At 41.4% G+C, this 14186-nt stretch overlaps 1 protein-coding gene across 1 annotated transcript in view; it reads right to left on the bottom strand.

Annotated features, from left to right (window-relative positions):
* SMOC1 (SPARC related modular calcium binding 1) overlaps positions 1–14186 on the bottom strand; it is a gene marked incomplete at its 5' end in the record, with an annotated part of 136419 nt that overhangs the window by 74135 nt on the left and 48098 nt on the right. Inside the window, one exon of the mRNA XM_082318875.1 lies at positions 9347–9459. Coding sequence (XP_082175001.1) covers positions 9347–9459 — 113 coding nt within the window. The remainder of the gene's footprint in view (positions 1–9346; positions 9460–14186) is intronic.

Raw genomic sequence — 14186 nt, 5'->3', positions numbered from 1 at the left:
CCACACTTTTAGTTGTGGTTGAGTGTTCACATCAGTACTTCCAGCACCTTGAAATGGTATAGAAATGCCTGCATTACTATAAGCTAGAGATGGCTTCTTCAATACATTTCTGAAAAAGTCATGAAATGAGATCACTTCAGAAACTGCATTTTACTTGTAAATTGAATTCTGTCCATTCTCTCTTTTTTTCCAAGCAAGTTCATTGAAGCCGATTTGCTGTTCCAGTCCTCTCCACACAGAAGAGTGACAGGGTGTTTGTGCCGTTCCCTTCATTAGGGATCCTTCAGAGCTAGAACAGTCATTCCCCCTTGCTGACAGCTGGCTCTGATTCCCTAAGGTAGCAGGGTTTGTTCAGAGACTTAACAACAGTCTTTTTAAAAGGCTTAGAGTATCACATAAAACATGATCTAAGAGCAATTATAACACAGTACCACGTGTTTATCTTGGGTTTACTAAAGTGAAAAGCAATCATTTTGCCTCAAGCAAATTCAGTTTTTAGCAGCCACAATCAACAATACTTTCATGTACCCGTGTTACTAAAGTCACTGTCACTGATATCTGCACACTTTCATTTTTATTCTCTCAATACATCACAAAATTGATTGCAAATTACTCAAAAGCACTATGAATATAATTAGCAATAACCAAGTTGCAAAATATTTCTTGTTGCTCAATCTAATCAATTGCACATTCAAAACAAGTGTGATGGAACTGCTTGGGTTTCTGTGTTTAGTGTTTATCTTTGCTGATTACACACACATTATTGCATTCCCAACAGCACAAGAAGCTGTCTTTACATCTGAGCATTAACTGTAAAAAATCTTACCCAGACAAATTCCAGGACAGGGTCTTCAATTCATAGGGCAAGACCATTCCATGTTACATTACAGAAAAAAATCCAGTGTACCCAGCATTTGAAAAAATTCAAGTGTTAGTGACTTGACAGTACTTCAGCCAAGCCTTCAGAAAATAAAGTACATGGTAGAGGAGTCCAAAAAATTTATTGACATAAATTTAGAATAGATGCATTAACTAAGAGCATGTTATGCGACTCATCTCAATGGAGAGCTACCAATTACATACACTCATTTATGCAAGCCAAGCACATTACATCCATAAAAGCGAAGTAATTTTGTAAATAACTAAGCTAACGAATGCTGGTCTTCCTTGGATTGGTATCCCATGGCCCTTTCTTCCCTCTGCCACCATTTAAAAAAAAAAAAAAAAGAAATAAATCTCATATTGACAGCACTTTCACAACAACAACATGTTCTACTGCAGCACTGAAGGACTTCCCCACTACGGATAACAGCAGAAATGAAATCTCGGGCCTTAAAAAACTATCCATGAAGAACGGACACTTCAGAAACCTCAAAAATCACTGCAACTGGCTTTCCTGAATGTCTTCATGTTGCGAGATGCTACCTTTCACCATGACACCTGACCAGGTCTCAGCGTATTTAGGTGCCATAACAATAGTGGCCTACAGCCTAGAGTTTGCAGCTTAAAGGCTGGGAAAAAAAAAAACTGGTATACTTTTCATCAGTTACATAACACTGATATGGCATTGAAAAAATGTAAAGGCAATAGCTGATCCAGTACCATTTCTAAACACTGTGTGTAAACACAAACTCTGTAAAAAAGTGTCAACTATTCAGGAGCACCTACAGTAAGGAATCTTGAAAATTCGGGTTTTTACTTTAAATTTTTCCAATTATCTTAGGTTTGAGTTTTTGTTTCTAAATCCCATTTAAATCTTCTACCTGAAATTCAACCTCATTCTAATCGTACTACCATAGTAGCAAGATTTTAAAATACTATTAAAATCAGAAGAATAACTGTAAAAGTGACACCTGTTTACTGCACAGATCTAATCTTCAGTTACTGAGTTACTTTGGGCTCTACCAAAATATATGTTAGAAAAAGTGTATTTGACTTTTTTTGGCTCTCAGTCCTCTAAAGCTAAGCACTGTGTCAGAGAAAATACATTATCAATTTTATATAAAAAATAAACTTGATTGCTAACCAAGCTGCAGCTACAGAATGCTCATTACTGCTGGAAAGACACATGACAGAGTTTGACATCTCAAATTAACATACACCTGTCCAACAGCTGAACATTTTAGGTTACATAATAGGGAATCAGAGAAATAAAACCTGCAAATCCTTTGTGGGCTTCCAACAGATTCCCCATTGACATCTACACTTTCAAAAAAAAAAAAAAAAAAATCAAACTGCAGTTTAAAGCCCTGCAAGGACCCAAATCCCTGGTCATGCAGGAGGACACTGTTCCTGTTTTTCAGGGGTGAGAGATATGCCATCTCAACTGTGCCTCAAATGAAGGATGAAAAGCATGAGGGACAAATCCAACAAGAATTGCTCTGCCACCATTGCCCAAATTAAGAGTGTAGCAGCAGCTCCTGTTTCCCCCTGCCATTACAATGTGTGAAATCAAACAGCAGCTAACATACTAGCCACCAGCCGCATGAATAAACACCTGCTCTCATCAAGTTCATTACAATATGAAAACATTAAAACTATAGTCACTGGCAGACTCCTCTGCCTCTTAATTTCCTGAGGGAAAAAGAAGCCGCTGTTTGGGTTTCTTCAGTATCTCACTGGCAATGCCAGAATCAGATTCCCAAGCAGTCCAAAGCTTCTCAACAAGTAAGCAGCAGCATCCCTTTACAGCCGTTTGACAAAGGAGGATCAAGGGGTTGTTTCCAAAAGATAAACTGGAAATGGGAGAGAAATTGCATGCACGTGTACAAGGGAGAGAAGAGGGGCAAAGCAGTAATTCTGCGATGGCTGAAACCAGTCTCTATGGAGTTATAGAAAGCAGAAGTTTGCTGTAAGAGGCTTGAGAGCACCTTAGACAAGCATTGGGCTGAGCAGAGGGACAGCAACACTCAGACTAGCCTTTCACTGCTGTTCACATGAAGAGGTTGGTAACCAACTCCTATCCCATCGCAGATCAGACAAACATTTCCTGGCTCCTTCCATAATGGAGGGCAGAGAGGAGAAGGGAAGAAAAACATTCCTTCTGCATTCAAAGCAATACTTCTATGAGAGAATTAAAAACACATCCAGTTTTTGAATGGCTGTGCTGAGGGTGAGAGCAGGCAGCAGAGCTACTGCCCACACTCACAGGATGAGGCAGGGCTCCAAACCCTGGCTGCACCCAGGTGCTCCTTGTAAACACTGTAGAAACAGCTAAATAAATTGTTCCAAGCCAGTAGGTCATTTGGTCTGACCCAGGGAGCAGAAGCCACAGTGTCACACAGCAATTCTTTAATCAAGCCTTTCCTTTGTTCAAGCCATTGAGGCTCATCTAGGAAGTCCTCTGAACCCAAGTTAGCAGCATACAATTGGCACACTGGCCTGATGGCTACTTATCCTAACTCTTAAGTGGTGATGCCTCTGTTCTGGTTTAAATGTCTTGCTGTACTGCACTTAGACCCTGGATCTTGTCATACTTTCTGCTAGAATAAGAAGTCAGCTGACTATTGTCACAAGCCTGCCTTGCCTTTACAGACAATTTTAGGGAGCTATGAATCCGTCTGCATCTTAAGTTTGAGCTTCTTTGGGACTGCAACCCCCTAAATCATTTTGTCACTTTTTCTGTTCCCTGCTCGCATTTAATTCTTCTCAAATGATGTTGTGCAGACAAATATTCCCACCAGGGCTTTATGCAGCAGCCACCTCCCTCAAGTCGATGCACCATTCAAGAAATGCTTGCTCCACAGGAATTTCACTATTCATATAACCAGGGAAAGCAGTGATTTGTGGCAAAAGAATCTTAGCCATGGTCAAGGGCATTCCCAATACACAGTCTGGCAGATAGCATTTTTAGCTTAGGAAGGGGATCCCCAAGAGAGGCTCTCTGCTTCTGACACAGAATGTGACCCTTTAAAGTTAAGAATGATCTTACATTGTCACTTTCCTTAAGGATGTCCACTCCTGCTTTAAAAATCTGCTCCCTTGCTCTCTTGACTGGTGCTTCTTTGAAGAAATGTTGTATATAATCAAAGTTGCTACCTCCTTACCCATCCATGGGTTATCTTTAGCTCAATATACAAATGAGAAACACAATGAGAGCTGAAGGAAGAAAGCAAGTGCGTAAGTAGCAGAAAAATCTGCAGAGCAGTATTCACAGAGAGGTCCAGCTAGTCTTTTATAGAAGGGATGTCTTTTAATTAAAAAAAAAAAGCCAGAACCATCTACTAATTAAAGCCCAGATTCTTTATGAAGAAAGAGTTTCTTTAATCTAGCAAGACAGACTGTGTTCTTTCCTTCTGAAAGGAGAGGTTAAGTCCTTGAGAGCTCAGTATTGCTACAGTATGAGCACTGAATAATGGAATAATAGACAGCATCCAGGGAATGCGGGACATGTCTACACAGTGCCTTGTGGCACCGTGCTGCATTAAGAAATGAGTTTGTAATTCTGCCCAGCATCGTGCTACAGTAGCCAATGCAGAGGAACAGACTTGGATCATGAAGTCACACTGAAGGCTGAGAGGGTTCCCCACGTCTTTAGAAAGAGGTCTGTTTGTGCGACTTAGGAGAAATCAGTACTTTGTACATTCATTAGAACAGCACAGAATGAAACTATTGCTACGGACTGTAATGTAGCTCACTCTTTCCAAACAAACTTGTATTGCCAGGTGTGGGAATACTCTGGAAGCTATCTGATAACGGAAAACTGCTCTGACAAAGTCAGCCCACTCACTGATCCCATCATAAGACAACAGGTTTGACTGATGCACTCGCTTCAAGAGAAATCGCAGTGCTGCATCGTAACTGCACCAGCAGCTGCAGTATTGAGAGCCCTAAACTCAAAAAAACCCTCCAAGGAGACTTGCTCTCAGCCACTTGTATGCAGACTTGCAAGGAAAAGAAACCACAGCTAGACAGTGGAAGGTGGCGGCAAATAGCAAGACACACCACAAAAAGCCCCACAAGACTACACCCTCAAAGTAGGGTTAATGTTATTCATGTTCATATTAATCTGTCTGAAACTGATCCCGTTTAAAACCTCAGCAACCTTTTCTAAAAAACTGCTTGGGGGAAAGCTATGAAGAATGCAAGTCTCTCTCAGCCCATGGCAACAAGCCCAATGGCACTAGGCAGCAAAAGAAAGTGTGCAGATTACCCAATAGAGCCTGTTGTTTATGAAGAACAGATCACAGCAGGTTAAGTGCAGCACAGAAAGGGAATGGCATTTATGCAAAATACAGCATAACAGCAAAAAGCAGAGCATGAGTCTTGGGAACAGAAACTGGTTTTAGTCATGTCCAATTCTGCACAACAGTAAGTGACCTCAGTTTTATACAATTAATCAAATTACTCATATCAAACAAACATTCTTATGTTGTGAATAACAAATTTTATCTGCATGCTTACATTACTGTGGGCCAATTGCAGAGAGCTTTTGTTACAGGAAGTAATATTGCCCACACAGACTGAAATATAAAGAAATAGCAATGCCAGAACAATTCATCAGGTCTGCTCCCATTTACAGTCATCCCATCATGCCTGCAATGCCACCACCTCTTCCATGCTGCAAATCCATGCCACATTTTTAGATGTGTAAGCAGTGCTAAAAAAGGATTTGATAAGATCTTTGCCATACACAAACTCCCAGAATCAGGGAAGCAGCACACATGGTGCATAGAAACAGTTATGAAAACCAGTGAACTGACAGGTGCCTGCTCCTCTTCATGCAGTACACAAAACCCATTATAACTAGCCATGCCTAGGAAAACTGGCCATCCAAGAAATGGCATCAGTGGGAACACTTCTCTTCAGTTTAGGTTCTACAGACAATGAAAAAAAAAGACAGATGATACAAGTTTTTAAGACACACAGGATGTCTGCCTAACACAGGGTTTAAACGCAAACCAAACCAAGGTCTTTGCCTTCAGGCCCTCCTCCCTTTCACCCTTGTTACCACATCCAACTGTTGGGTCTCAGAGCCAGCTGCCCTGCAGGGAAGCAGGAGGAGATAAGGCAAGCATGGTCTCCCCTCTGCAGCCACTGCCCCATGCAGCACATGCTGCCAGTCACAGAACAGCAGAGTAGCTGTGTTCTCTTCCCCATCCTACAGCTCCATGCAATTTGCGGTGGATCCAGCCCCAAATTCACACAGTTTTGTACTGCATGCAATTCCAGGAGCTGGAAAGGGCAGACTTGAGCTGCTTTCAGAGGAACAGCCTCACTTAGTGCTATTTTCAGTGTCTATCTATAGTGATTGCAATTTAGTTTCTAATCAAGAGAACGATGAGAAACCACAAAAGCATCAGTTCAATCTGGTTAAAATCAAGCAGGTTCTGTGAACATACAGTTACCACTATCAAATGAAGCTCCCAAACCTGCACTGTTCATGTTTTTCACTCCTGCAAAACTTTCAAGAATTTCCAACAATTAACTAGACAAAAACCTACATCTTTTGAAGTCTGATGGCAAGGACGATGATGTGGGCCTGAATACCTACCGTGTATGCATCTACAAAGAAGTGGCTCAGCTCAATACCTGAAAGCAAGTCATCCACATCGTGAGTGAGTACTATAACAATTAAGACATTTGATATTCTAAATATATTCATGTATCTATGTTTCCCCTCTGATCCGAATTTTTCTTCTACCCAAAATATTCCTCCAATAAGAGTTACATAGAAGAGGGAAAGTTGTTGAAAAAATTTCCCTAGCCATCTCTACATATACGGTATACCCTGAAGCATAGACATCTGCTTAAATTCTTGTTGGGATGGGGATTCATGGTTGAAGAACATGGTGAGTATTTCTCCTAGAAACTTCGTTGAGAGATGCTGCTCTGTTCTGGACTTCCCAGCTGAGATTCTGGAGTTTGGATGGAGCAACTCTCTGGGTACTGAACCAGAATAAACTAATAACAGTTCAGGGGTGACTTCAGCAAGGCCTCAGGGACTGCAAGAACTGGCCTACACAGCTTCCCTGCAGAGCAGAACCCGGGGGTGCCAATTCTCTGCACAAGAGATGCAGCATCCAAACCACCTCCACCATATGAGATCTATTAATGAGTTGCTGAAAGCAAAAACTGTTTAGGCTGTTCACCAAAATTCTAATTTTTATACATGCTTTTAAAATCAAAGTTTAATTAATTTGGAGCAGAAGCTAAAGGAAATATTTGTCTCAAACGCAGGTTGAAACCAGTTAGCTTCCTCGGACATTGTTTTTCATTCACATCTTATGCAGGGACAATGACCTTAAATGCTGCAATATAAATGATGAAGCTGGTTCCTAAGGCATGTGGAACGTGGGGTATTTTTACAATCCAAGGAATGAAACAAATTTCAGTTAATTCCAGCTACAAAGGGATCAGAGGCTTCCTTCATCATGCCAGGTAAAACAAAAGCATTTTAGTGTTCGCAGATAGGACTGAACAGAGGAAGAATGTGAACTATCGCTTGGCTGCCAGCTGAAAACACACAGTTTTTGTAAGGAGTTTCATGCTGCCCTTCCACTGGCAACCCACACTGGCCAGGGAATGTGCAGGAAGAAGGCCCAGCAACTGCTCTGCAATCCAGACACCCGTACCAACCTTCCAAATAAACCTGTCTGAAACAAAGCTTTATCAACTGTACTCTCAGTCCAGCTTATTAGGATAAAAATTTCACCTGCACCCCCTACTTTACTCTCCCAGAGGCCGATGGACAGCTGACAGAGACATGGGAAAGTCAACTTTCCTTCCCCCTTTTTTCTTGAGCTATAAAGTTTAACATGGAACACTTAGTTGGCCCACTGGGCTAGGTTCTATAAGTATTCCCCTCCAGTGCCAACATAACCTGAGCAGCTCTATACAAAATCAAATTCCAACAATTGAGAGTGTAGTTAGACTGCAAGAAACTGCAGCCACCTTCTCTCTTACCCCCGCTTTCCCAAGATGGTCCACACTGTACAGAAATATGATGCTGCTCCAAAGAAGTATGCAAAGTTGGCAGGATGGATAAAACTTTTCCCACTTCGCCATTAAAAAACAAAACAAAAACACTCCCACACACCAGATAATGGGAGGGTAAGGCTGAGGGGATGAATAAAAATTTTTGGTGGGTTATCACAAAAAAATCTTTCCTCTCCTCTTTCCCCAGGCATCATGAAGTGTTTGAACCAACTTTTTGTCTTTCTCATCTTTTTGAAGCCATTATTGACTGTATTTTGGAATTTCTTTTTTTTTTAACCTTCAAAAGACTTTGCAAACAATAACTAATGAATCCTAAAATTTCTCTGAGGCACAAGATCTCTAGAGCAGTGCTAGATATAAGGAAGCTAAGGCAAAAAAAGCTGTGCGATTTACCCAAGTTCACAAAGTAGAGGTCAGAGTTGCAGGATTTTGGCTTTTGAGATACGTGCCAAGCTGAGCAGACAGCATACACCTCCTACCTGTTAGGGAACTGCACATGAGCCATTTTTAACACCCAGTTCAGTTAGCACTGGGACACTACCCAATATGCCAGTGGTAACAGAACCAAGTATCACTCTTCATTTCTACCCTGCCTCGACAAACTACTCTTTCTCTCAAAATCTCCTTCATGAGGGCTTTCTTTTTCCCCATAACTGCTTCAACTTCTCTGGAACGCTGTAGGACCTCTCCCAGTCCAACTATTTCTGAAGGATGCTCAGTGACCAGGACTGACTATTAATTTTTCACAGATATTAAAGGCCAACAAACCATAAGCCTCTTCTGCTACCCCTCCTGAGATAATTGCTTCTCAAGAGAAGCAGCGTTATGAAACAGCCTATAATCCCAGCACATCATTTACTTCCAGCAAGTAAGAGTGAAAAATCAAAAACCCAAACAAAGCAGTCTCATCACCTTTTTGCCAGACCCCCAAACCACAACAGGGCATAGAACAGGAAAGAGGAGTCTGTCACTAACAAGTAGTCTGCAGAGGGAAGAGGCTCAATAGACCACTCTTTTTTGCTGGGATAGATGAAGCACAGGTAGCACAAGAAAAAGCTTGGTCCACCCTGTTCTGTGTGAGCCACAGCTCTCTTTGCAGCTCATCTTCAGGGAAAAATTGACCTTCCCTACAACTTGTTTTTGTTTCTGTGCTATGCTGGAGGTTGATGCCATTTGTTTGTGCTACTTTGGAGGTAGATGCCATTATATATGTATGTGTCTTTTAAGGTATGGTGACTGAATCAAAGCTTCCAGTTGGTTAAACAAGTCCCCAGCTTCCAATACTTTCACCTGAGTAACTATGTCAGAGTGTGCACCCACGCTGCTATCATCACTTGGCTCATGCCTTAACAGTGAATCTCCTGCAGCCACTGTGAGCCTGGCTGAAGGAAGCCAACAGAAATTTTACCTGTGTGAATGATCCATCCTCATTGCATTCTGGGATGAAGACTGCTTCCTGGGGCTTCTTTGCCTGTTCCAGTGCTTGAGCTCTCTCTAATCGACACTTGCTTTGGCCAGCATCTACAAAGAGAAAAGCAAAACCCACTTAGATTGCAAACACCATTTGGCCTCTTCAAAAGCTACCAGATGCACCACGCAGCTGCAGGGTGGAAAAACAAACAAACAAACAAACAAATATAAGGCATCAAGGACCATTACCTGCACATTAACAAGGCAGCTATAAAGTTAGCACTCATGATCCCAAAGACAACTATGAACCTAGACAATCAAATTACAAGCCAGTTAATGAAGAACTGCTTAATTTCCTAGGCAATAGTTTTTATAGTCATCTGAGGGCTCTGGAAGCTTCTTCCAACAAGTGCTGGAGCACAATGTCCAAACGGTGAAGGGCCTTCCTGGAGAGAGTTGTGTTTGTGTTAATATTAACATCCTGAAATTGGATGACTGAGCATAAGCCAAGTAATTCAGGCCCAGAAGTGAGCAAGGCGGAAGAAGGCATGGCCCCAGCAAAGCTTCTTCGCTGAGCAGCTCTCCCAGAAAGATGCTAAAATAACCAGCCACCCATCTGAACTTCCACCTTTGTGTGGTTCAGAGGAGGTAGGTGTGCCATTGCTTGTGCTTTCCTGAAACCCAGCTTCTACCTCTAGACCCAGTGCTTACAGCCAGGTGTGCATTATACTTTCTTGTATCAGTTACTCACTTTGCTGGCAAGAAAAAACATTGCTCCGCAAGCAGAGCTTGAAGGGGTTAAGATCTCAGCTCTGCACTTATTTCAGATGATGGCAGCATGTAACAAGACCTTAGCCCCTTCAAGGTCCAGCTCACTGTTACAGAGCATAGACCCAGATAAGCCTAACCCTGATGACTGATGGGTCAAAGAAGAGAGTTCTGCCCTGCAGAGATACAGATTGACTCAGTGTTTACATTTAAAAACATGATGTCTAACAGTACTGCTGTTCAGTCTAGAAAGAGAAGAAAAACAGCAAACACCTGTTTCCATGGGACTCTGACACAGGGACTAGCACCTTCTTCCTTTTCCCATGAATCCACTGACTGAAAGATTTTTTCAGTGCAGAAACTGCAAAATCTGATCATCAGAATCTTTCAGCAGCACCACAGAGAGTGATCAAGGTTGAATCCCCACTCTACCAGACATGGAAATCACATTGGTTAACAAAAAAATTCCACTGGATCCCTGAAGATCCCATATTCTGCTTCACAGATCACATGAACTTCAACAGAATCACTAATACCAGCACTGAATTAGAAAGCCAGTCTGGGTTCTCAGATCAACTGAATTCACATTGCATGGTAACAGAAGCAATTTCCATCTAACCACATCTAGATGCAGAAACCAATGACAATGCCGTAAATAATTTTGATAAAGACATAGACCAAAGCTTTCAAGCTGAGTACTTTATTTACACAACTGATGACTCAAGAGACTAAGTTTCTGGTTTGCCAATACAGTTTCATTTTAAACATACCACATTACTCCCCCAGAAGGATTTCACAAGTCTTCTGAAATTATGGAAATCAAACCTTTGTCTTTGGAAAAAGTCATTATTCATAGCAATAGTATTCAGCACAGATGCCTGTAGCTTAGGCACTGGGTTACAAAGCAAGAGTGCCTATATCAACCCTGCCACTGACCCACCAAGTGACTACAAGTCAGTCACCTCACCTCCCTATGACCTTGTGGCCCTTCTGATCCTATGTCACTCTCATCTTTAGACTGTAATTTTTTTGTGGGGCGTTTGCACAGTACCCTTAGCACACGGACCTTTGATCTCAGGTGGACCTATTATGAGCTTGTATAAAGAGCAAGATTGTTACTCACAGAATGAGAAGACTTTCATGAATACAATTTGCACTGAATTTAGAGAAGCAGTATTTTTTTTTTCTCTAATTAGCCATGATATAACCTCTAAGCTGGAATTTCCTTTCCTCCCCCCCCGCTTGCCAAAGCAACCAGATGATCAGACCTTGTTTGCACACCTCCACTGGAGGATGGCCCTGCCAGCAGCACTGAACCTTCCAACACACACTCATTCTTTCAGCTGAAAAGAAAGCACTGACAATGTTGTTAACTGGAACACCTATCACCTGCAGATCTCCTGTTCAAGCTTAAGAGTCTAATCTTGCTTGGCATGGCATAGGACATTATTACAAAACCAGATGGTGTGGCTGTACCTTCTGTTTTATAGCTAGCTGTCTGACTAAAAACACCTTCATGTTCTGGTTCACAGGAGACAACTAAGCAGCAAAAAAATCAGCATAGATTATGCAGATCTGCTCATACAAGGAAATTAAAAAAAAAAAAAAAAAAGAGATAGTTGCAATTTCTCATGTGACAATCAAAGCACAGATTCACAAATGGAAGTGTGTTTTCTAGTCTCTCCATCTGAGGATACAGGACTGCAGACAGGCATATCTGGTTCCTCTCCTGAACATAAAACAGAAGCGTAAAGCATTTCCACATAGCATCTACTTTAGTGCTGGCACACTCACAACTACATGACTGAAACTGGATGCTTCACCACATAGCTGGTAGGAACAAACATTTTGTGGTATCCCCTGTAGTACAAATACATTAGGAGCCCAGGCAGAAGGGAGACTAACTCTTCGTCCAATTTGTCTAATGAGCAGACAAACGTGCACACAATCAAGCCCTTACTATAAGGAGAAGATAATGTAAACACGTTACTGCTAAGGTGACTATGTCCCTCCTGGCAATTTTAACTGGCCTTTATAGATTGAACTCTCTACTACCACCCAGTAGGCCATACGGCGTAGCACACCACCACTACACCACAGCGTTTAAGAGCTCATCGTTGTTGCAGCATCCTCTTTTGCAATTCAACCCTTGGCTCAAGTGACGTCTCTTCACAAATTGCTGCTGAAGTGCAAAGAAGACAGACAATTTTTCTCCTGTTCATGAACACTCAACCCTGATTACTTCTCCCATCCTCCCTCATTGATTTCCAAAGGTCATGCCAGTCCTTTTGCAGCCTTGACTTGGAACAACCACCTACATACCATGCTGGCTGGAGAGGTGTGTGCATACTGCTATCTTTTTTGTCTGTCGTTTCACAGTTCAGCTCCAGTAAAAACAGTGCCTTTAATATCAACATTTACCAGTTTGTTTTTAAAAGGACTGTCAATCCTTCTCTTCCTCACTCCACAGGCTGGTATTTTTATAATGTTTGCATCAACATGTGATTTCAGTGGGATGACTTCACCTTGCTATTTTTGCTTTGTTAATTAGAAAATGTATATTATTACATAAGTGCCAAGTGTTAAAAAGTAGCTGCCAAATAGCTCACCCCTAATAAGATGCATTAAAATTTTACTAAAGTCTGATGTTATGAGGTAGATTCATATACCCTGTTCCGCATTTTGATTGTTTACCTGAGTGTTTCAGCACTTTTTCTTCCCTCTTCTTAAAAGTGTTCTCTGGAGTATAAAACACCAAGCTTATAAAACAGAATGGCATTAATGCATTCCAGTTTCACAGTCCAGACAGACTAAATAGGACTTTCTCGCCTGCCTTACATAAGGTGAAAAACCAAAACAAGATGACTTTTTTAAAAGCAGAGCTGTTTAATAATTCGACTTTAAATATCTTCAAACTTAGGACAGATTTACTGCAGCTCAGAAAGCTGCCTTTTAAAATAAAACTCATTCTCAAGTTGGTAGCTGGCAACTAGGAGATTGTGAACTACAAGTGATGTTTTTGACATCTGTGGCCTAATCTGCAGAATGCAGGTGCACATAATTTTGGATTTTGCAATGAAGTTGGCTAGTTACCATGGTTGATCTTATCCATGAACAGTTTATTCAAATGAGACCACCGTGTCCCTCATAATATATACAGTGCACTCCTGAATAGGCCCCAAGAATTCCAGCATCCTCTCTTCAATAGGCAGAGGCAGTTTTGACACCACACAACATCACAGTATAAAGACCCAAGCTATCCTAATAATACAAAGTAAAACATCTCCAGGCATCCACATAACACTAGCAGCAAATCTATACCTGCAACCACAAAAATCTAGCTATTTAATTTTAATTCTACTTTGTTTTTATCAAAAGCTCAAAGGGCAAAAATTGATCCAAGCAGCTTTTGAACTATTTCTAGTTCCATTAGGTAACTGTCTCACATACAGGCCAGGTCACCAGGCATGAAGCAGTCCAGCTACACTGAAGTCAGCAGATTCATACCCATTTACTCCAGCCAATGATCTGTCTTTGCATAAAACAGGCAAAAATGGAACCTTAGCAAACTACAAAAACATGCCCATCTGTCCCACAGGGTGTAAATCATTCTCCACTCTCCCCACTGTTTTCCACTTCATTTGACAAGTCCTACACCTGCAATCTCCAACTTCTTTCCTTTCATGCTGACGTGCTTTATTCCTTCTTTGATACCCGCCTACCATTTCTGCTCCAAAGTTCCTTAACTTATTTGGAGCATACCTAAAAACGTGCCTAAATTTGTAAACTGATTGAAAGTATAATTTCAGATTTTATGGACTAACCGCTGCCAAGGAAGGACCCACTTTATTCTCCCTTGACTAGGAATAAGAAAGTTCAAAGACAAAACATACGGATCTAGCAAGTGGACAAAAAAAAAAAAGAGTGATTTCAAAATACCATCTCCTGTCCAACGAGAACAAGTAGGCAGAGAAGAAAGATTACCTTCAAACAACCCATCACTAGTTCAGAAGGAGACCTTCCTTTCCAGCACATTAGCCAAAAGTTGTGTTCATCGAGCTGTCCCAGGA

This window comes from Platalea leucorodia, assembly GCF_965183815.1.
Source record: "Platalea leucorodia genome assembly, chromosome: 7".
Taxonomy (NCBI): Eukaryota; Metazoa; Chordata; class Aves; order Pelecaniformes; family Threskiornithidae; genus Platalea; species Platalea leucorodia.
This window is presented reverse-complemented; position numbering and strand designations above follow the sequence as displayed.